The 24,493-nt window shown below is 37.6% G+C and overlaps 1 protein-coding gene across 3 annotated transcripts in view; it reads right to left on the reverse strand.

Moving 5' to 3' along the window:
* Positions 1 to 547: 547 nt before the first annotated feature.
* crb1 (crumbs cell polarity complex component 1) overlaps positions 548 to 24,493 on the reverse strand; it is a 50,162-nt gene continuing 26,216 nt past the window's right edge. For all 3 annotated transcript variants that reach the window (XM_088349220.1, XM_088349218.1, XM_088349221.1), the window contains 4 exons: positions 24,059 to 24,103; positions 20,194 to 20,316; positions 14,575 to 14,701; positions 548 to 2,067 (listed from right to left, as the gene is read on the reverse strand). In XM_088349220.1, coding sequence (XP_088205346.1) covers positions 1,849 to 2,067; positions 14,575 to 14,701; positions 20,194 to 20,316; positions 24,059 to 24,103 — 514 coding nt within the window. In that variant the 3' untranslated portion in view covers positions 548 to 1,848. The remainder of the gene's footprint in view (positions 2,068 to 14,574; positions 14,702 to 20,193; positions 20,317 to 24,058; positions 24,104 to 24,493) is intronic.

The following is a 24,493-nucleotide window of genomic DNA, read 5'->3' on the forward strand; positions in this document are numbered from 1 at the left end:
CTAGACTGATCATCATCACTGATCAATCGATTCAGTTTAGCTATAATGAGGACTATTATCCGTTGATGAAAACAAAGTCCTTGTATTGGTGCTGAAATAGATGTTCATTATAACCACTGTATAACTTACTCTCACCGTAATACATTGAAGCCTTCACAGACTCCGCCTTCTGTGCCGCTAACACACAAGATAAGCCAAAGAGTTGTCACGAGATGACAATATTTTTAAATTTTTTAATTGCAATTTGTTACTAAGACAGACGAGAAATACACAGCAAATCGTTTACATACACATAAGACACATCAAAATAGTAGGCGTAGAATGTGGTACTGTAGTTGAAACATTTGTAACACAAGTTAGGCTAAAATTATTTCTGTGTTATGAATTCTTAGCGTGATATTCTTATAAAGAGGAATTCTATTTTTCCATGACCTTTAACTTAGTCACTGCCAGGTAAACTAGTTTGTTTGGTTGAAGCTAAGGTTATGGTTAAGAGTTTTGGTAGGTTTCAGAAGAAGGACTGGTAGTTTAACTGGGAAGATGAGTTCACTCCACAGTCAAAACAGTACACATTTTGAATGTAGGGTTTGGTCGAGTTAGGGTTTTGGTTGGTGCTAAATTAATGTTTTTGGTTAGAGCTAGGGTTCATGGTTTAGTTGGAGTTGTTTTTTTTTTTCCTTACTATTTTTGGAGCCATGGTTAGTCGGTTAGTGTTGGATATAGGGTTGGGGGTTTGCCAGTAGTTAGGGTTATGGGTTTTTTTTTGGTAGCTAGGGTTAGATATTCGGTTGAAATCTGTAACAGCGTGAAAACTCAAATGTTAAGGTACCTGAATTACACTGACACACTTGTGGGTTCATTCCTCACGCAAGGCAGTACAAATTCTAGGGTTAAGGGAATTTATGGAGGGTTAGGGTTTTGATTGTGCCAACAGAAACCCTAATCCTAGGATTTGTACTGCCTTGACTGGGGATCGAACACAAAACCCTGTGAGTGCAATAAAGGCATCTTAGCATTTAAGCTATGAGTGCCGTTTCTAAATCCAACTAAAACTGTAGCCCTGACCCTAGCTCCAACCAAAACAACCGAAGAACCATAAAACCTGGCAGGCTTCCTACCAGTTGAGCTACTGGTAATGTGGAACCCTCAAACTGTAAGGAATATTAGTTCATTCTTCATTTTCCCCATCCTGATGTTTTTAAGGTTTTTCCTTTCACTCATGTAGGTTTCAGATTAGGGGATGTTGTAATGGTGGTCTGTGCTGCCCTTTCTTACTTTTGTGACTAAGGGCTATACCTTGACTAACCTTAACTCAAACTACAACCCCAACCTTATCTCCAACCAAATCCTTAACCCGAACCATAGCTCCAACACCAGCCACCCAGAATGTGTACAAACTTGACTGGGGATCGAACCCTCAATACTATTTTTGTATTCTACCTGCTGAGCTACTGGTAATGTTCTAACTCTTCTTGGGAATAGATTGGGCATTTAAGGTGGCGAGTTTGAATAAAATCAATGGAGTCTATGTGGACAGAACCAGTTGGCTGTTGGGCCATGCAACTGTTATGTTGAAAGCAAGGATCACCGCCCGTGCAAGATACAACAATTAATCAAACCAAACGTCTGCATTTCTAGACTATCGTGGTGGAGAATGGTCCACTGCAGCCCATACACCACGACAAAGAGATTTGAAAGTAAAACAATCTTGAAAGATGCTAATTGCTAACGCCAACAAGATTTTGATTTTGGGGGGGCTTGTATTGTTAATTTCTTGGCACTAGTATCGACGTGAGGACGTTAGAATAGCGACAGAGCGTGTTGCGGTGAGTAAACGTTTCCCTCTGCTCAGATGAGCCTCTCTATTGGTTGAGGCTGCGTGATGCTCCACATCTCCACCCGGGAACCGTCCTTTTCCTGCCGGCTGGGGCTGTAAGTGCCGTGGGTGGCTCGTCGGTTCAGCGCCGCTACCAGACCGGCCGAACTCAGGATAAGAACCAGCAGCAGGACCACAGACACCAGGCTGATGCCAAGGAGAAGGTCAGAAGTTGTGCCTTTGGAGGTCAACTGGGGATAACATGGGAACGAAGAAATAAGAATGTTTCAACTGTAGTTAAATGGTAAGCATAATTAATTATATCAAAGAGATCTATAACATAATTAGTCGTCAAAGAGAGGAAAGGAGTGGAACCAATAATAGTAACACAATTTTGCGATTCATTTGAGGGCTAAAAATAATGCTAAACCTTATAAATGAACAAGTCAATGCACTTGTCATCGGAAAAATCAGCTAACATCTGATGAGCAAATGTTGACTGCTGTGAGATAGTAACACTAGACTTCCTATTATAAGACACTCACCACCCTGGCCACCACCTCTTTGACCTGTTACCCTCTCGTAGCCGTTAAAGGTCCTTCAAAACAACGACAAACAGGCTCAGAGACAGCTTCTTCCCCAGGGTCATTACAACCCTAAACGAGCGCAAAAAAACTGAAAAAAAATTGCAACTTGTGTTTTCTTCTTTTGTCGTTGCTGCTAAATGTTATTGCACTTGTTTTTGTTGCACTATTCTTTTTAATTCACGAACATTGCACTACTATTATAACTTAGACCATTCTGTAAGCAATATGTTGTAAATATTTTTCTGCCTTTCATCCAGATAGTCTTTGAGGCGGCAGTAGTTTAGGAGGTAGAGCGCTCGTCTTGGGATCAAGGGATGCCAGTTCGAATCCCGGCTCGTCCTTGTTACATGTCGAAGTGTCCTTGGGTAAGACACTGAACCCCTCATACCCCCAATAAGCAGGTCAGCGCCTTACATGGCTGGAAGGCCGCTATTGGGAAATGTGGAGCACATTGTAAAGCGCTTTGGGAAGTCATTGACTTGAAAAGCGCTATATAAATGCAGATCATTTCATTTCATTTTGATTCCCAAGCCTTAAGGGTGGATATTTTAACTTTTATCATCACGTATACCTGGCTCACTCTGAGGATCCCCAATGTTAGAGTGCAGCTAGAGTAGCAAATAACACAAATGACAAGCATAAGAAGCGCTTTGGGAAGTCATTGACTTGAAAAGCGCTATATAAAATGCAGATAATTTCATTTAATTTCTTTTTTCCCTCTTTAAAGTCTTTATTACATGCTTATGCTGCCATGTCCAATCTCGTTGCATACAACAACGTAGATATTAAGGACAATAAAGACAATCCAATTCCATGATTTTCAGAAGTGCAAGGAGGAAGTTATCGTAGTTCTGCTCAATGTCTTGATAGTAATGGGAATAGATTGAGCTCAAATGTGTATTTTATTGTAAAGTTAATTTCCTTTGTAATAGGTTCATTGTATGAATTTCTATAACAACTGTGTGATTGACATTCAGGCAAAAGAGGAATGGACGTTGAATCTCATTCAAAAAACAATACTGATGCAGATATTCAACTCTTGAGTAGTTATTGTTAGCCATATAAAGAAAAAAGGGGTGAAAACTCCACTTAAAAAAAACGGATTTTTTTTTTAAGAAAATGTAAATCCCAACATATTTCCCCTCAAAAGGAATGAGAACGAAATTGCACTGCATAAAACACAATTAAAGAAAAATGTTTTATTTTACAAGAAAAAATACAAAAACTATAAAAAAAAGAGAAAAATAATACTTAAAATAGGCTAAATTATCTTCAATTATGTCAAACCGTTTTGATCTTTATGAGAATTAATTTTCAAATATTAGAACATATTTCTTAAAATAAGACAAATGTTCAGCCATCTGCAATATCTGATACTTTAGCTCTTATAGGAGGGATATTGTGTATTATTCAGCACCTCCTTGTGGTAAAAAAAACAAGCAAAAATACAGGAAGTATCATACAGACCTACGTTTTTAAACAACCGTAGGTCAAGAAATGTATATTTATTTTACTCAGCCTTACCAATAGGGAGCTGATATAATTGTCTCCATCTTGCTGCTATGGGTAGCCAAATAAACCAAAAACGTAGTAAAAGGCTGGACAAAAAATTGAGACGAAAAATTGTCTAGTTCGGTCACTGAGTTTGTAGTCAAGGCTTGCGCACTAACTGCCGATGGATGGATTCCCAGCCTCAGCAAGAGGACTGCAACCCCCTGAAGATTCCGATGGCCTGAGACTCAAAGCTCCCCCTGTCTGCCCCCCTTCTCGCTGTTTGGGAACTGCCGGTGCCGGAACCAGGCCAGCCAAGTACTGAACAAAGCAAGAAGCATCTGTGGCGGATCACACGCCGACACGCAGTCACATACGAGAAGCTGCCTGATGAAACCGTTGTCGTTCAGAGCTGCATGGTATGGCACAAAATCGCTCAAATTGCATTGGAGGTAAAAGTAGTGTCCCTCGTAAACAACGGGTCTTAGCCAATCCAATAGCTGGTGGAATCAAACATCCCTACTGTATAAGCACATACACTGTATGTATACATACAGTATACATATACTGTATGTATACAAGTACTGAATGATGGGTGCCAACAAGACACACCACTGGAAATGGTGCCCATACTACCCTAGTGGTTAAGGGATCCAACCTACCAATACCGCTTATCCTCAGTCACAGGGCACGAGAGAGACAGATAAATCACTTGCTCATTTACACCTAGGGACCATTTGGACCGGCCAGAAAACACACGCAAGCATGGGGAGAACATGCAAGCTCTGCACAGGAAGGCTGATAGCTGCATTTGCACCCATGACGTCAGAACTGTGCCGCGGACGTGTTAACCACTCATCTGCTGTGCTGCCTTTTATAAACTATTTAATTCTGAAATTTCTAATATCACATTGTACGCATTGCATCACTTGTGGCTTTTTTTATATGTTTGTTGAAATACAAACTTTGTGGCGATGACGTTACATCCTTTTTATTTAGTGACATATCAAAGGCTCCGTATATTTTGGGATTTTATATCTATATTTAAATTATTTATGATTTCAATGGGCTCAGCAGCTAGGTGGTTAGCGCACTGCCACATGGTGCGGCGGTTCAGGGTTCAAGTCCAGCTACCGCAGCCTTCCTGTATGGAGTTTGAATGTCAAAAACACTTATGTCAGGTTAATTGGCCAGTCTAAAATTGGCCCTAGGTGTGAATGAGCGAGTGAGTTGTCTGTCTCTCTGTGCCCTGCGACTGGTTCAAAGATGGCTGGTGAAGGATTTTATACATTTTACTATAAAAGATTTTATACGATTGAATGCAATTTACATTTATGGAGTGCTACAAAGATTTTCACAGAGAAGGCTTAAGTTCAATGAGCAGTGTAAGTTCAGGGCATCCTGGCCTGGTAGGAGATGTTGTTTACAAGAGTGGCGGGAGCTGACGTGAGGCTGATAAGATAATCAGCACATCCGACGACGCAGAGGGGCCCTGATGACGGGGGACGGCAGGTGATGTTTGGAGAACAAGGCCCTGATGACGTGGAAATGCTCGGGGATGTTTTGATCATTTCAGACATCGAGGCGAGGGGGTGGACCCCACGTGGGAGCTTTCCTGGCACGCCCATGGTAGGAGCCGGCACACCAGCTTGCAGGGAAAAAACCGTGGGCCGGGAGAAGAACTTTAGAGTAGTGTCCGCAGCGTGCTAGTACCCCCGCCACTCTGTGTTCGACAGTGCAGGCGTGCTAACCAGCACACAGACTCATATGTGTGTGTGCACGGCGGCCAGTCACACTTTCTTCCTCCACTGTCCTCCCACTGGTCTTCACAAATAAAATATGCAAATTCGGGTTTTCCTCCTTGGACAGCATAGCGGATGAGTGGTTAGCCCGTCTGCGGAACAGTTCTGAGGTCATGGATTCAAATCCAGCTACCAGCCTTCCCGTGCGGGGTTTGCATGTTCTCCCCGTGATTGCGTGGATTCCTCCAGGCACTTCGGTTTCCTCCCACATCCCAAAAACATGCGGGTCAGGTTAATTGGCCGGTCTGAATTGTCCCTAGGTGTGAATTAGCAAGTGAGTCGTCTGTCTCTGTGTGCCCTGCGACTGGCTGGCAACCAGTACAGGGTGTCCCCTGCCCACTGCCTGAAGATAGCTGGGATGGGCTCCAGCACCCCCGCGACCCTACTGGATGGGTGGATGGATGTTTTATTTATTTTTCTGTTTGATAGCTTTACAATGCACTTCACACTTATCCTTTCACACACCCATCTACTCTAATTTCGTTGTTAACCTATTTTTGATAGCAAAATTTACGTTTTAGCTGCACTGATAGGGTTACAATCTATTTTGTGTCAGAATAATTTACACAGTAATACACTTTGAATTTCAATGACAGTTCAAATGAATGACAAGAAGGTTCATTAAATAAGCAAAGAAAACACAATTCCAATGTTTTCCAGTTCAGGGGATCCAAATGCATGGGTGGAGAAGCACCTTTTCCGTTACTGGCTCCATCTAGTGTTAAAACTGAGAAGTGCAACAGAGTTGCGCTCAAGCGCCATGTGCGGGCCATATTCAACTATATTTTCAGAATTTGCTGTCAGGCTAATTGGCCGGTCCAAATTGTCCCTAGGTGTGAATGAGCAAGCGAATTGTCTGTCCCTTTGTTCCCTGTCCTCTGCCCACTGCCCGAAAATAGCTGGGATGGGCTCCATCCCCTCAGCGACCCTAGAGAGGATAAGCGGTGCAGATAATTGAAGGATGGGTTTTCTTCTGCATCGATCCCTCAAATCAAGTTAATTTGTGTGGTGTAAAACCTGTGGGCTGGGTTGGGTCTGGCTGGATTTTTAAGGGCCAATCTTACCTCTATCCTGGTGTCTGTAGAGACAATTTTATCCGATGGTGCACATATAAGTTTACATCAAAAGATACTGTGGTTGTGCTCTTAACATATCGAGCGGTAGCTGTAACTATCATCACATCTATACAAGTGGTCACTTTCCAGTCAAGCACTGTCGTGGAAACGCAATTCGGAAAAGGTTATACCCCGCCGCTAGGACACGTTTCTCTGCTCCCTGTAGAGGTTCTGCTGAAAAGTGCTTACCTGTCACCGCAACGCAGTTTTCTGTCAGAATCAACGTGAAACAAGCAAGCCACCGCAACAGCCGCCATCAGTCACACAGTGACACACACACATGCACAGTGCTACTGCGCTGTCTAACTAACCATTGTTTGAGGAAGGTGGCAAGGCCACCCCGAATCCTCCGAGCTCATGCAGCAGCAATGCTTCTCTGGTGTCAGCACTATTACCTTGCTTGCTCCGTCTGTGTGCGGGCACCCTCAAATGTTTCCATGAAGCAGACCAAACATCAGTGAAAGCCACCAGCTACCTGCTGAGGCTGCACTTCCGTGCCAGGTGCTATTTTTTCGCAGACAAGGCACATTTCCGCTTCGTCTCAAAGGATGGCCGCATCAGTGCCCCCCATCATGCACAACACACCTTTCATAACTATGTACAGTAAGTGTGTCTGACCAGGAGGCAAAACCTTGCAAGAAATACATGATGGAAGTTATGAATACCGGGCCTGGACAAAATAGACCCACAGTGTTCCCAAATCTTGCCTGAGGAGCATTTAGGAACAAGAGTCTTTTAATTAGGTATGGGTGATAAAACGATGACGATAATTACCTTCCTATAATTTTTGCCAGGATGAATGATAAAAACCTTCTACCACCGACCACCAAAGAAAATTGGAGCGCTATTGCAATGAAAATGTTCCAGACTAGCTTTCAGAAGACGAAGACAGTGACGAGAACCAGGAAATCATTTCGCAAGGATAGCAGTTCAGGGTGCTGAAAAAAATTGTAGACAGGAGAGGTCCCCATCTTCAGTTGTTTGGAGGTATTATGGCTACTTAAGAGTCTGATAATGGGCAACACGATAAACTTATTCCACAATTTTAAACACAATCGCATGCTAAAAACACTGAAGGAGAAACAATTCAGCCCCAAACGAGTGCGAACGGACATTCAGCAAGCTTGTCTAATGTTCAACGAAGCCCCCCCAAAGCGCTTTACAATGCACTTCACACTTACCCTTTCACACACCCACTCGCAAACTGATAGCGACGTCAGCCATGCAAGGAACCTACCCGCTTATCGGAGGCGTGATGGTTTCAGTGTCTTGCCCAAGGACACTTCGACATTTAAGTTGGAAATCGAACCAGCGACCTCTCGGTCTCAAAATCCAGATACTCCAAGTGACCAGAGAACCATTTTACTTCTCATTTTTGAAGTTTTTGGATACTTGTGCCAGCATGATGGTGGACAAATATGTAATTTCCCTTCACTCCGCATGTGATAGCAGTTTTCTTTTATTCTATTATGAAAATGGTGGAAGTAAGAAAAGGATTGTTTCAAATACGGTTCAAGCGCCAACCCAAACCTCAAAAAGAAGAAAAACGAAGAGTTCATTCGAACGCATGAAACTGTACAGTAAAGAAGATTATATGTTCTTGGATAATTTGGTGCAATTTTCCTATTTTCTATATTTTTGTGCAGTTAAAAAAACGATTTAAATGAGAAATAAAGTTAATAGAAACAAAAACCTTCAAGTCGAAAATTCGTACATTTTTGATAGATCATTTTGCTTATCAAACAACACCGTACTCAAATGTAATAAAAAAAATAAAAATCATTTTAGTTTTTTTTTTTAACTTTAAAAATATAGTGAAGTAGATTAAATAATATGTTCCTGGGGGATTCGGTCCAATTGCTTATTTCTAAATTTTTGTGCAGTTAATAAACAATATGAATATAAAAAGAAATAATTAAAAAAACAAACAAACTGTAAAATGATGAAACATGATGCACAAACTGATTCATTCTATTCATTCAATTTGATTATATTGGTTTTATCATTTTATTATTATGAAGAGCATTATTGTGCAGTGCAAAATAAAATTACGTTGGCAGATAATTGTATTCATTTTAAGTATTACAGCATATGTCTTGTTTTAAGATATATCATTTAAAATTATATATATTTGTAATTCTGGATTTTGTATATATTAATATATATATATATATATATATATATATATATATATATATATATATATATATATATATATATATATATATATATATATATTAATAATAATAATTAAAAACAATCTTGGGGAAAGAAGAAATAATAAAAAAATTAAATGTAATTAATCAGTTCATTACCCTGTGAGCTGCGTTCATCTGGTGTGCACATTTTTCCCACAAGAGGGCATCACGTACAAGAAACAAATGAAGAGTTTCAAAGAGTCAGTCAGCTTCAGTTAATATTTGTTGCAGGGATAAAGACTATATACTTTTTTCAATATAGTTCAATGCATGTATTGTTGCATATATTTTGTTTATATATGGCACTTTATTTTCTAAGCAGTACACAATGTGTCATTTTCGTACAACACTGCAGTACTCATCTCGATGCTCACAATTTTGATCAATCAAAGCTTACAGTAACAAAAATACTGTCGGTACACTTTTGCTAGATTTTCTCTCGTTTGCACTGCGTGTTTGCGTTGGAGATTTCATTATTTTAGGATACAATCGCTCGGAGTCTTGTTAAAGGAGATTATGGGTCTATTTACGGTGGCACGGGCCAGTCTGGTTACAAAACACACACATAAGCAGAGGTGGATCATATGGTAAAAAATGAATAGAGAATGATTAACAAAAAACACTCAACTAAAGAAGAAAACACACAACAAAGCGAACCAAAGATGATTTATTGTTAGTAGACAGCAGTGAAAAAAACAGAAATGTGAAGGACAGTTTCTTAAGTTAGTAGTGTTGTTAGATCAGGGGTGGGCAATTATATGGAGCAGGGTTAAAAGATTTCGACAAGGGGCCGGTACTGGAGACCTATCATACTCTTTATGAATACATGTACATGCAGACATCTACATGTTATAATTATTTTTATTTGTTTTTAAATAGATTAGTTTAATCAAATTGGCTGTGAAGTGCTCACAATTAAAGTCAAATAATATATTAGATCCCTGTTTTAACCACTAAATTTGATAATTATTTTCGTGGTATTATTTTTGTTGTATTTTTTTTATATTTGCCTAGTATTTTTGTAGCACTTCTGTAGTATTTTTGTAGTATTACTAGTTTTATTTATTTATTTTTGTGGTATTACTTTACTAGTATTTTAGAAGTATGTCCATAGTTGTTGTTGTCATTTATTTTGAATATGCGTTAAAAATAGTGCCAGGGTTCCTGATTTCTCAAAAAAAAAAAAAAATACATGTAGAAATTTTAAAAATGAGGAAGCTACACAACCAGAAAACAAAAGACGTATCTAGAAAGGAGTGAGCAGAAGCATAGTATATTAGCTCTCACCCCTTTGTAGTATTTTTGTCGTATTTCTGTAGAATTACTGTAGTTTTAGTTTCTGTCACATTTCTGTATTAGTATTTTTGTTGTATATCTTTAATAATACTTCTTAGCAGTGTATATATTTAAGTAGTATTGTAGTGGTATTTTTGTATTGTTTTATGTCTTATTTCTGGAGTTTTTCTATAGTTATATTTCTGTAGTATTTCTTTAGTATTTTTGTAATATTATGATAGTTGTATTTTTGTAGTATTTCTGTCATATTTCTGTATCAGTATTTTTGTTATATATCTTCCATAATAGTGTCTTAGTAGTGTTTCTTTATTATAGTAGTACTGTAGTGGTATTTTTGTATTGTTTTATGTAGTATTTCTGGAGTTTCTCCATAGTCATATTTATGTAGTATTTCTCTAGTATTTTTGTAATATTATGATAGGAAACTGTAGGGGTCAGATGCATCGACATTTCGTTCTGTATACACGTGTACTAGAATGACAATAAAGTAGATCTGAATCTGAATCTGAATCTGAATTTTTGTAGTATTTCTGTCATATTTCTGTATCAGTATTTTTGTTGTATATCTTTCATAACATTTCTCATTGTTTCTATATTATAGTAGCACTCTAGTGGTATTTTTGTAGTATTTCTGTATTATTTCTTTATTATTTTTGTAGTATTACTATAGTTTTATTTCTGTAATATTTCTGTCATAATATTTCTATATCAGTATTTTTGTTTACTGTATCTTCCATAATATATCTTAGTGGTGTTTCTTTACTATAGTAGTTCTGTAGTAGTATTTTTGTACTGTTTTATGGAGTATTTCTGTAGTATTTCTGTATCACTATTTTTGTTGTATATCTTTCGTAACATTTCTTAGTATTTCTATATTATAGTAGTACTCTAGTGGTATTTTTGTAATATTTCTGTATTATTTATTTTTTATTTTTCTAATGTCACTATAGTTTCATTTTTGTATTATTTCTGTCGTAATATAGTATTATTATTATTATTATTATTATTTTATAGTAGTATTTTTGTATTATAGTATTACTGAAATAGCATTTTTGTAATATTTCTATAGTATCGTTTTCTTTTCTGAATAAAAAAAATGATACATTGGGTCCCTGTTTTAAAGCACGAAATGAGATATTTAGTTTTGTATGAATTTTGTAGTATTTCTGGACTAGTATTTTTGTTGTTAATACAAAATAGGCCAAAGGGGTCAAAGTTGGCATACTGTATTTACTGTCTTTTATATTGTCATAAAATTTTGACCATTTGACCAAACGAAAAAGCCTGACGAGCCGCATAAGGCCCACAGGCTGTAGGTCGCCCAGCCCTGAGTTAGATTAACTTAAACATGTGAAAATAAAGGTGAAAACAAGCAATGAGAGCTTGACCACCACGGCCAAGTGAAAAAAGTTGAACTTTGAATTTTGGGTTTCAACCCGAAAACAGTTTGCATACAAAAAAAGGAGCAAAACGACATTGTGCACGTGTCAATCAATCAGTGACAAATTCCTATAAAAAAACAAAGTGAGACATCACGTCGTCGCCTCGCGCTTCTCACTGCCTTTAGATGTAAAAGACGTCTCGGCGCCTACGCTGCTCGGAGCTCCCCGAGATTCCCATACAAATGACTGACACCGAATGGAAAAACATTCCAACCCGCAGCAACCGGGTGATCTTGGCTTTGCGGCGCCTTTTTTTTAAGGCGACGCGTCGACATTTCGGAATGCTAAAGTCTGTTTTTCCGTATGTTGTTTTAACAGAAGCTGTCAAAAATCTCCTGGGGTGAAAAAGCAATACGTGACATTTTGATTCACGAGTTATCCCCCCCAAAAAAGAAATGCTAATAAATAAAAAATTGTGCTGGCCCTATTTCTTTTTACGGTTGACTATTTAAAATAGAATTTTTTTCAATTGGGTCAGGTTTGAATTAAACTGATTCGGGAGGGGGAAACCAATGTCTGAGTGAATAATAAGTTTATGCAGTTTTTGATATCTAACACGTGCAAAAGGAGATTGCATAGGTAGCCATTTTGTTATTTTGACCATTATTCCTCACTTATAGCCTGACTATTATGCACTGTTTACATCATTGTCACTAGAAGCCAATCGTGTTGCTGTACTTTGATATCCACACCCTATAGTGTGGATCTGCTTTTCGTAAACCAAGATTTATTCAAAAGAAAATCTCAGCGGAGGGCTTTTAGAACAGGTTGGAATTTCTTTGGGCTAAAAATGTTGGTTCCTTGACAGAAAATGTTCCAATAGTATAATACTTCTTTATATAGAATTTGTATAATGTAGTTTAAATATGTGTACACAATTTATATATTATAGTACTTTTCTATATTTTCTCTTGTTCGTTAATAATAATTCATTTTACATTGATGTCTTCTCTTTATTTTGAATGTCTACTAAACTCTGAACTTATGAGTACATAATTTCCCGTTTGTGACTTCAATTTTTTTTTTGTATTTGGAATCCAGTCAAGGTTTCATTTGACCAAAGCCAGATGAAGCTGATGTTTATCTGTATTTGTGTGGTGCCCAAATGTTCATTAGATTTCACAGCTAAATAAAAATGGTAATACACTAAAATATGTGTATATAGTTTGTATAGTATAGTACTTGTTTATATTTTCTCTTGTTTGCTGATAATACTTAAAAGAACATCCGTAAAATGAGCAAAACCATCATTGTGCTCATTTTTAGAAATATTTTCTACCAAGCTGCTGATTCTGCTTGATGAGTGTAACAGTTCTTATTTTACAATAACTTAAATTTAAACTTGAAAAATTACCCTTAAAGGGACACCATGTAATATTTAACCACTATGTGGCACTATATTGCGTAGTGCAGAAGAAAACAAGTGCTACAAAGCACAAGGAAGAATACAAACGACGTAGACTCAAAGTGTCCAAAACCCATCATTTTCTTTCTAATTCTTAATCCAAGCCTTTCACAAAGTTTTGGGGTTTTGGGGGTATTCATAGCAGCAAGATGGCGGACAATCATGTCTGCTCATTCAATATCGTAGGTCCCAGTTTTTGGCACTTAATTTGATATTTAGTTTTGTAGTATTTTAGTAGTATTTGTGTAGTATTACTATAGTATTATTTTTGTAGTATTTCTGTACCTGAAATTGTGAAGTATTGTTGTAGTATTTCTGTAGTAGTATTTTTGTATTATTGTGTTACTGTTCTAGTATTTTTATAGCATTTCTATAGTATTTCTTTTTTCTTTTCAGAACTTAAGCAAAATTATATATTAGGTCTCTGTTTTTACGCAATACATTTGATATATAGTTTTGCAACATTTCTGTACAGTAGTGTCATTTTTTGTATTAGACACACAAAGGGACAACGGGAATAAAGCAAAAAATAATCATTTTTTTCATTTGTAGTATTAATATATACGGCTTAGAAAGGGATGGGTGATATCAGGCTGTTCTTGCCCAAGATACACCACCGGAAGTGGTGCCTCAACGACCCTGGTGGGTGGGAGATCCGTGAACTGTTGACTAATATATTATATACAGATATTGTCATGATATTTTTTCCCTTTTTTGTTTGGCGAGCTGGATTAAATAGCCTGACGGGCTGCAAGTAGCCCCAGGACCCCGGTTTGCCCACCTCTGTTCTAAATGAACCTGGCGTTATATAAAATAAATTTTTCCACACAGTAGTATTTAAAAAAAAACACTTTTAAATAATATTTCAGGTAATTTCTATTAATATTTGTGTTTTAAATGAATGAACACTGCTTCACCAATAAGAGGCAAAAAACAATACACATTGTCCCTTACGAAGTAATTATGCTTACAATGGGCAACCTTTTCTCAAGAACTAATTGTTTCGCATCGTTGTGAAGGCACATACAAGATAACGCCAAAAAAACCTTAATAGATTGCCTCTCTGATTTTCTAGTAAAATTATTCTTTTAGTGGTTGGCCGATTCAATTCAACCCTACTTCCAATTATTAGCTGGTAATGACATAGTAACAACATAGTAATAACATAATATGTTAGTTTAGAATGGCATATAAACCTGGGTAACTTTTGCGCTGATTAGTAACAAAAACTGCTCTTTTGATAAAGTGCTTAATCGGAAGGCACGGGAACATTACTTAACGCTTTTAACTTAACGGGGGCCCTCAGTTGTTGTCCCCCCATTCCACCTCAGGCTCATCGTCCAGCCTGAGGATGAGGTAGGAGAGCAGCTGAAAGAGGTTCTGCCAGAGCAGCACGGCCACGTAAAAGTAAATGTCGCTTACGTCCGTCTGGCAAAGGTCGCCTGCGTAGCTCATGTCGCAAACGCACAGGAACTTGTTGATCAGATTGCGGCAGTAGCCTCCGTTCAGACACGGGTTCGACTTGCACTCGTCCACTTCCTGCTCGCACCTGCCAATAAGCACAGACGCTTTAGCTTCAAAGACAACATCATCATTGACAGTGTTATGTCACGCCGCTATTTTTTCAGGAACGGGGTAACCTAACTCATTTTTTTCCCACCCTTAACGGTTTCCCGCTCTCCTCCGAATTGTTTACGTCGCATATTTTCAGTTCATGTCGCCGTTCAAGATCGCGACGAAAATATAGTTAGATACAGATTATCAATATAGTGTTTCTTAATGCGGCGAAAGAAAAGGCGAATGAGGGCTAAGAGTCACGAAGAATGTGAGCCTGATACCTGACAGCTCCAGAAACATCTCTATTCAGAGATTCAGAGAGATTCCGATTCAGATATAATTTATTGTCATTCTTGTACACGTGTATGCAGAACGAAATGTCGATACATCTGACCCTCACAGTTTCCTTGAATGTACAGATATAAATAAAATGTTGTATTGAGTTGGAGTATTGAAGTACTAATAATATACTAAATAATTATAGCTATGTAGAGTATTATACAGTGGTGAAAAGAGTGCATGAGGAGCAGCTAACCAGATGTGCAAAATATTAACTGTCTCTTGGAAGTGAACAAAGGGAGCCTGCTCCCCACCAATCAACAGTGGTTCCCTCAGAGACATCTTTTTTTCTCTTGTAACTGGTCAATATACATTTTGGGGGATTCCGGGTTGTTGACTTTGAATTTGTTGAGCATAAAAAGGTTTAAATGTTTTTGTATTTTCTGTCTTTGCTGTAAATGTATAAATATTTTAAATATATTTCCCTGGGTTATTGCATTCATAAACTTGAAGACTTTAATCTGAGTAAAGATATGTGACCACTCATAGCCCCTGCAATTGTCTTGTTTTATAATATTGTGTATTTCATGTAAAAACCCTTCTGGGGAAAGAATTCGAGAATTAGCTTTGGCTAAAATGTATGTAACATGAGTTTATGGAGCATTATTGTCCCTTTTAAATTAAACAAAAAATAAAGTTTATTCTTTTTCCTTTTATTGTTTCTCTCTTCTTTTCATTTTCTTCCCTTTTAAGTCAATCCGGGCATGTTGCATGATAACTGGTAATGTATGGATTAAAGCAACAAACACAACCTGAAGAGCCGTTTAAGACACAAATGAGACAGCTCTTTTTAGTAAGCCGAGCCGAAAAAGCTCTAAAGATGATCGGAATTTCCATCCCTACAAGTAAACGCGGTGTTTCAAATTTGCTCAAAAAATTTCAAAAACTTTGACATACTTCTTTTTAAGGTAAGTTACTTTTTGGAAGAAGTAGTAACTATAACTATAATATTATTTTTTTAAAGTAACGTGCCCAACACTGATCGTTCATATGCCATTTATCTGCCGATCATTTTTTCAATGTATCGTAATTTACGGAACATAGAGCACACCTGAAAACACAAATTGGAAAAAACTGGAAAGTGCGCCCAATAACCCAATGTGCCTTATATTACAGGGTTCGCATAACTTTTTCATAGCCGAATTCAAGCACCTCTTAAGGACTTTCAAACAAATTTGCCAACTTCTCCAGCACCATTAAAAAAGGAAATCCAGTGCAAATCATGTATTTTGTAGACCCACAAATATATCTGAGATTTACATATGTAATTTTTAATCTTGGATATGCTTTTATAAGAACATAACCTTTTTCAGATCTTGAGTAATTCGCGAATGTATTTGTGGTTCTGAACATTGCGTTTACTTGCAATTTACCTTAATTTCTTGCATGGCCCATGATAAATGTACATAATTTATATGTAATCCTTGCAATAATACACATATCATACTGCGCTGTTTAAGTGTAACATGCACCTGTCCTCTTTGGCGCAACCTTTAGGGGGCAATGACGCTCCATAGGACAATGCCATACAAACGAATGCGAGCTGGCGTAAATCACAAGGGATGAAGAAATCCAATGGCAAAGCAAAGCCACTAGAGAGCAGTTTTGGCGTTATTTTTAAGCAGACTTGTTAAATTTTGCAACAATTTAAAGCATTTACGAGCGCTTCACCCAAAATTAAATTCTTGAAAACTCAACATTAAAATTCATGTATTTTCAAAGATTTCAAGCACCCATACAAACCCTGTAAATGCCGCAAAAGAAGGTGGAAAAGATTGGAAATGCATACAATGCGTTACTACACAAAGTTTTATGGAAGTATACCCGTATTTGTGCAATGATTGATCAATCAAAAAACATTGCTTACCAAAATCCCAAAACATCAGCAATGGGAATGGAACTCGAGGCGCAGGGGTGAGAGCGCCAAACCATTGGACCACCAGTGATGTAGATGACATACGAAAAGGCATTCAATTTTATCTCATTATTACACTATTTTATCTCACGGTGACAGAAACTAATGTTGAAGAATGGAGAGAACTGAAAATGAGTCACGAAAGATTGAAATAAACGCAAAGTCCGATTCATCATCAGATACACCAAAGAGTTGATTCCCTTGTTGTGCTTTTTTTGCATCTATTGATATATTTCAGAACGACTTTCTCTATTCTCCTTTCTCTAACTTTTATTTCTGGCACTAAAGAAAAATAGTGTGATAATGAGATAAATCTGAATTTCTTTTTACATCTCATCTGAATCAATGGCGGTAAAGTATAGTGGTTAAAATTTGTCTTTTCACCGCAGCAACCAGTGTTCAATTCCCATTTCACATAATGTTTTGCGATTCTAGTCAGCCACTCCATTCATTATTTATTCCCCTCATATTTAATAATAAAGTCTGACAGTATAGTTAAGCTGAGCTAAAATTATTGCTTTCAAATACATCTGAAGGTTTGTTCAAACAGAATGTCCTTTATTTGGCATTCTTTTTAGCTTACACTAGTCTACTTGCTGTTTGTATGCCTGACTGCCCTCTACTATAAGACACGCAAAAATATGCAGGACAAATTGCTTTTAATAAAAATACTCTAATTATAGTACAAGTGCATTCAAATGCTCTGTCCCCAGTCATGTTTGATTGACTCCTGTTAGAAATATAAGTAAGAAAAATCTAATAAATCCTTGACTTGTTATTATTTCTGTATTGCCTTAATGATAATATTCCTCACCTAATGTCAATTTCAGTTATTTTTTTGTGATTGAAATCTGAACTTGGGGGTGGTATGAGCTCAGGAGGTGGAGCGCTCGTCTTATATGTCGAATTGTCCTTGGGCAAGACACTGAATCCCTAATGCCCCCGATAGCAGGTAGTTGCCTTGCATGACTGACGCTGCTATCGGTTAGTTTGTGTTTAAAAGGGCAGTGTGAAGCACATTGTAAAGCACTTTGGGAGGTCTTCATTGACTTGAAAAGCGCTATATAAATGCAGAGCATTTAATGCAGAACATTTAAATGGTTGCCAGCCAGTGGCAGGGTACACAGAGACATACAATTCACTTGCTCATTCCCACGTAGGGACAATTTGGACCGGCCAATTAACCTGACATGCATGTTTTTGGAATGTGGGTGGAAATCGTAGTGCCACAGAGGCACGGGGAGAACAAGCAAACTCAGCACATTAGGATTCGATCCCATGACCTCAGAACTGTGCCGCAGACATGCTACCCACTCACCCACCGTGCCGCCCTTGGTGAAGGCTAATTTAAGCATAAAATGTCCCTTCCATTACCCTGTTACTGCTTTGCACTGTAACACATTTGGCCTATGTCATGTGTGAGGTCATTTGTACCCCTGATCATTTTCAAGATTTTTCTTCATAAATCATTGGTTGTTCAGATCAGCAATTTCAGTTAAATATATCAAATAGCAGAAAAACAAAGTCATATCTGAGAAGTGAAATTAAGTTTATAGGATTTACAGAAAATGTGCAATAATTGCTAGAACAAAAGTAGTCAGGTGCATAAATGTGGGCACCCCAACAGAAAAATTACATCAATATTAAGTAGATCATCCTTTTGCAGAAATAACAGCCTTTAAACTCTTTCTATAGCGTCCAATGAGTCTGGATTCTGGATGAAGGTATTTTTGACCATTCTTCTTTACAAAACATATCGACTTCAGTCAGGTTTGATGGTTTCCGAGCATGGACAGTCGGGTTTAAATCACGCCACAGATTTTCAATAATATTCAGGTCTGGGGACTGAGATGGCCATTCCAGAACATTGTACTTGTTCCTCTGCATGAATGCCTGAGTAGAATTTGAGCGGTGTTTGGGGTATCCAGCCCTGGCGAAACTTCAGGTTTGTCACTGATTCTAGAAAATTGATCGCAAGAATCTGCTGATACTGACTGGAATCCATGCGACTTTCAACTTTAACAAGCTTGCCAGGACCTGCACTGGCCACACAGCCCCACAGCATGATGGAACCACCACCAAATTGTACTGTGGTTAGCAGGTGTTTGTCTTGTTCTTCTTCCGCCATGCATACCGCCCTTTGTTATGTCCAAATAACTCAATTTTAGTTTCATCAGTCAACAGCACCATATTCCAAAATAAAGCTGACTTGTCCAAATGTGCTTTAGCATACCTCAAGCGGCTCTGTTTGTGGCATGTGCACAGTAAAGGCTCCTGTCGCATTACTCTCCCATACAGCATCTCTTTTGCAAAGTGCGCTGTATATTTGAACGATGCACAGTGACACCATCTGCAGCAAGATCACGTTGTAGGTATTTGGAGCTGGTTTGTGGGTTGAGTTTGATTGTTCTCACCATCCTTCACCTCTGCTTATCTAAGACTTTTCTTGGCCTACTACCCCGGGCCTTAACTAGAACTGTGCCTGTGGCCTTCCATTTACCCACTATGTTCCTCACAGTGGAAACTGACAGCTGAAATCTCTCAGCTAGCTTTTTGTATCTTTCCCCTAAACCATGATGTTGAACAATCTTTGTTTTCAGGTCTTTTGACAGTTGTTCTGAGGCTCCCATGTTGGCACTCCTCAGAAGATGCAAAGAGAACAACTTGCAACTGGCCGCTTTAAATACCCTTTCTCATAATTGGCTTCACATGTGTATGTAGGTCAAGGTTCAATGAGCTTATCAAACAAATTTTGTGTTCTAATAATTATTGCTAAAGGTATTCAAATCAATAAAACAACAAAGGTGCCCAAATTTATGCAAAAACCTACTTTTGTTTAGGTAATTATTGCACACTTTCTGTAAATCCTATGAACTTCATTTCACTTCTCATATATGACTTTGTTTGTCTGCTATATGATATATTTAACTGAAATTGCTGATACAAACAACCAATGATTTATAAAAGAAAATGTTGAAAATGATCAGGGGTGCCCAAACTTCTGCACACGACTGTAATTATATCCTGAGTTGGACCAACACATTTGTTTTATAGTTAGAAAGTCCCTTTTTCAGATGATATGTTGAAAACATTGAATAGTTTACATTTTTGAGTGAAGGTCACCATGCTGAAATAGTAAGATTGAGCCTTTTCTACCTTGTGGCCCTAGAGCTAAAATGAGTTTGACAAGCTTGATTTATGGCAAAACTCCAAATTGGTGTCCTTCCTACCGGTGTCCTACGAAGCCAGGCGGGCAGTCACATGACAGTTCGCGGTTAGTGCACTTGCCGCCATTGAAGCATGTGTAGTTCTTCATGCCATCTCCGCAAATGGACATAGGAATCTTGGGCCGCCTGATTGAAAAAAAAAAAAAGAAAACAGTTCATATCAGCCATAAGTTTGCCAATTGCTGCCGGACAAAAAAGTCACAAGGGACTTTTTGCAATAACTTTTTTGTGTCGTAGCGGCAAGGCAAAATAAACTTACAACCAGGCCCGTGTGATCAGAATTTATCCATGGGGAGTAACGAGTTCCTGTGCACGGGGAGGCCAAACCTCCCAATTTTTCTGGTGCGGAGTCATTTATGCCCAAATACTAAAAAACAAGCTTTCTCTTGCTAAAATACAAGTCAACTGGGAGCTCCCAAACAGTCAAAACCAGTGTTCTGAAATTCCTTCCTACCCCCTGAGACATTCTACCAATGCCCAGTACGCATTAGGGCTTCAACAACAAATCGATAGAGAAGCTCCCTTACTTACGACCATTCTACTTACAAAAAAAGTAGATACGAACATTATTTAGGGATGTCGAAAAATATCCTGACATTGCTGTAAGTTAGATGTATTGTGTGCACATTTTCCGAAAACAGGACAGTACTGTAGTGCATCTTTCCGCCGCTACTGGCGTGTGGCGCTGTAAGAGGTCACCCAGCATTCATCTGGAAGAAAAAAAATCCGCTTCCTCTGCGTAGTTCATGTATAAACATTCTATACTGTTTATGTCTATACTATCTCCAGCGCGCTAAGAATTTTGACCTTTGTATTGATAAATATCTCAATATGGTTAGTGGAAAGTGTAAACAAGAGGCGAGCTGTTTCATTTGAAGTGAAAGTAGAATAAGGAAGCTTAATGCGGATGAGAAAATGGTTGGATCTGTTTTTTTCTGCCACTTTCTACGACTGAGGAGGAAGTCACCTAACTCTTGAAGCCCATCTCCCAAAAGTAAGTAAAACCTCACTTAAATAACTTAAGTAAGTTGAACTTAACTTTATTTATCTTCATAGAGCATATTATTTTATGAAATGTTTATTTTTTAGTACAAAAAAGGTTACTTATACAGTATTGCCTAGACTATGTCTATACTATCTCCAGCGCGCTAAGAACTTTGAAGTTTTTATTGTTTAATATCTCGTGCATCCATTCCATATAGTTTGTGTAAAGTGTAAAGAAGAGGCGAGCCATTTCTTTTAAGGCGAAAGCGGAATAAGACAGTTTGATGCGGTTGAGAAAATGGTTGGATCGCGTTTTTTACTTATATAAACCTTAAAGATACAAAATATAGCACTTACGAAGAAATTTAACTTACAACCGATCGTCCGGAACCTATCTTGTTCGTAAGTCTGGCAGCCTCTGTAATCGATTATTAAAAGTGTTGATCATTGATTCGTTAAATCACGTGATTTATGAGCCATTAAGTACGTTAAACCGATTCGAATAATAGTGCACACAATTCCGTTGTAACGCTGTGAGTTCTGGTACTACTTTGATCCGGCAAGACCCTTTTGGGAAAAACATTATCTTACATTTTTTTTTAAATTGTATTCAATTGCACATTGCATCATTACAAACTAAATTTGCATGAACGTAATGTTTTACTGACAAAGTTCACAACATTCAAGGGAACAGAAAGTGCTGCAGAAGTACAGAGGAAAAAAAAATCAGAATATAAGTAAATAAATGTATTTTTTTGTTTTTTACACTGTAAGTCCAAATATAATATTATCTTTTGATAAGGTGGTTGGAAAACAGTATCTTACATATTTGCTGATCTATAGTAAATATTTGTATATATTTTTGTTTATGGTAAAGTTTATTGAAAAGCACTTGTATTTTTTTTTAAATTGACACATATTGACAATAAAAATCGACAATATTATAGAACAATCTGTTTTGCACTATTTTTCTATCTTTCCCAAAATTCAATATTTGAATAAAGAGGAGGAAAATAAAAATGTCTTTAGGAAATATGATTCACCGATTTACCCCAAAAATAATCGACTGATTCGTCGTTTATGAAAATAATCATTAGTTGCAGCCCTAATGCGTAATGCACGTCTGCGCACGTCATTGTGTCTTTGAAAGAAGTATGATTTTTCTAATTAGTCTTATTTGACTTTTTCACTGCTTCAAAATACTGTTTTCTGACTTAACTTTAGAACCTGACCTGGTTTTCTGTGGTAGATTTCAAGCTTTATTCTTAAATCTCTTGAATCTTGAATTTTGAATCCGGTCTTTGTTGACTACAGCAATCACACAGTGTAAGTATGCCAACCTTTTTTTGTTTTTGCTTTATCATTAGTAAATTTTCTGTTTGCAGTAATTCTGAGTTTGATTTCAGTGTTGCTGGATTTTTATCTGATTATAAAGATATCAAAATGGCTGCTTTGGGGTCAGCCTACTGTGGGGTGTCTTGAGAGGCTAGGACACAACTTGGAAATGTTGACAATTGCAAGATATTCATAGAAAGTATTTCACATTGTTAGTAGCTGTTTTTGAAGGAGCAAAGGAAATTACTAAAATGATCAGTTTCTTTACATACTCGATTCATTATCAATGACCTAATAGATTTTCTCAGAATAAGCCTATTAACTATTTATATGATTGACCAATCCCTTTTTCAAGCAACGTATCTTTGTGGTTGACGGAGCCTATTTTAGCCTTTTCTATTAATTACAACCTTGTTATAAGATGATGATAAAAGTACTGTTTAAACGTTTTTTTAATGTATTTTCTTTTTACAAATAACTACTTTACCTTCTCATAATCTCAATCAGGAAGACTGTTTAGCCAATCAGAATGCAGAACACAGTGCACAATTGAAATCCTTGAAGTGGCGAAATTATGAAAAGCAAACCGTGTTATAGCGCCGGATTACTGTACTCCCGATAATCACAACCAGATCAGGGGGAACTTTAAATTCTTAAATGCCTTTTGATTCTGACTTAAATAAAATCACATCTGGTGCATAACTGTGGTGGAAACTAATTCAATTTCTGTTTTTCTGTGTTACAAATGGATAGATATTAGAAAATACAAGTGTCAATATCATAGAAAGAGGAAAAATCTTGAAAAAAAATGCTTCAGTAATCATTTCATTAGCGTAATTGTAGCCCCATGAGTAATAATCAAATGGTGATTAGTATATTCAGTTTTAATAGTGGACACCTTCAAAGGAGATTGCATAGGATGCAACTTTGGTTTTTATCTTACTATTGCGCGCGGGTGTTAGTTGTTTTGACAATTATGAACTTTTAACATAATTTGCACAATTCGCCAATTACGTTGCTTTTCTTTGGTTTTGACACCTTTTAGAGCCTATTTGCTTTTAAACCTAGGAGATTTAATAAAAAGAAATGGTACAGAACAGGTTGGAATTTCTAATTTGAAAAGCTTGCTCCCCTGTTCTCCTTGCAAGTCCATTGGTGTGTTCTCTCCTTTTTTTGGGTGCCGACTAAACTTAAAACTTATTGGTGAGGTATCAAAAGATTTCCACCCGAATTACAACCTAGCAATAAGATAATAACATTAAAATGATGATTATTTCATAAATGAGCATCAAACTGGTAACCCTTCACACTAAACAGTGACAAAGAAATAGTTATCGGCTTCAAATAGATTCTTGAGCTGTGTTCTTTGAAGTGGTTTTGTGTTTATAAACAAGAACTTGGTGGAGGTTAACATTAGGAGAAGTTAATATTAGCTTTGCTCTTTATGAATAAAAACAACAACAGAAAGATGTTGTCATAACATTTGTGAAGCAAAGAAGGAACCAAAAAGGGGACACCTGTGAAAAAGTAAAAAAATAAATATACTTACACATTTCTGACAACAATGTACCAAGGAATTTCTTCAACCCGTTCACTAGAGAGGAACACAAGGAGAGAAGGGGGAAGGAGATAGAAAAGCCACACAAACAAAACAAAGTCATTTTGATGAAAACTTTACAGCAGCAATGTTCGCAGTGATGGGAGACGCGCGGATTCACTTGTCAGGTGGGGGTGGGGGGATCTTGCTTGCAAAGGTTCTAGTGCGCCGGGAAGAAGGAAAAAAATTGCAAAGATCTGCGTGTTTATGGGATAAATGCTTGGAGGCGTTCCCCCGCCTGTTCTCTGAGGCAAACAGGAGATGAGAGGGAAAAAAGCGCCGTTGAACCGGTGAGGCACCGCTGGTAGAAGGAGGCCTTTTCTGCCTGACACTAGAATAGAATTTCATCTTCAGACGAGCTCGCTGCAGGCGGCGGCGGCAGCCACC

The sequence above is a fragment of the Urocampus carinirostris genome, chromosome 12, assembly GCF_059441175.1.
Source record: "Urocampus carinirostris isolate Australia breed hairy pipefish chromosome 12, RoL_Ucar_1.0, whole genome shotgun sequence".
Lineage (NCBI taxonomy): Eukaryota > Metazoa > Chordata > Actinopteri > Syngnathiformes > Syngnathidae > Urocampus > Urocampus carinirostris.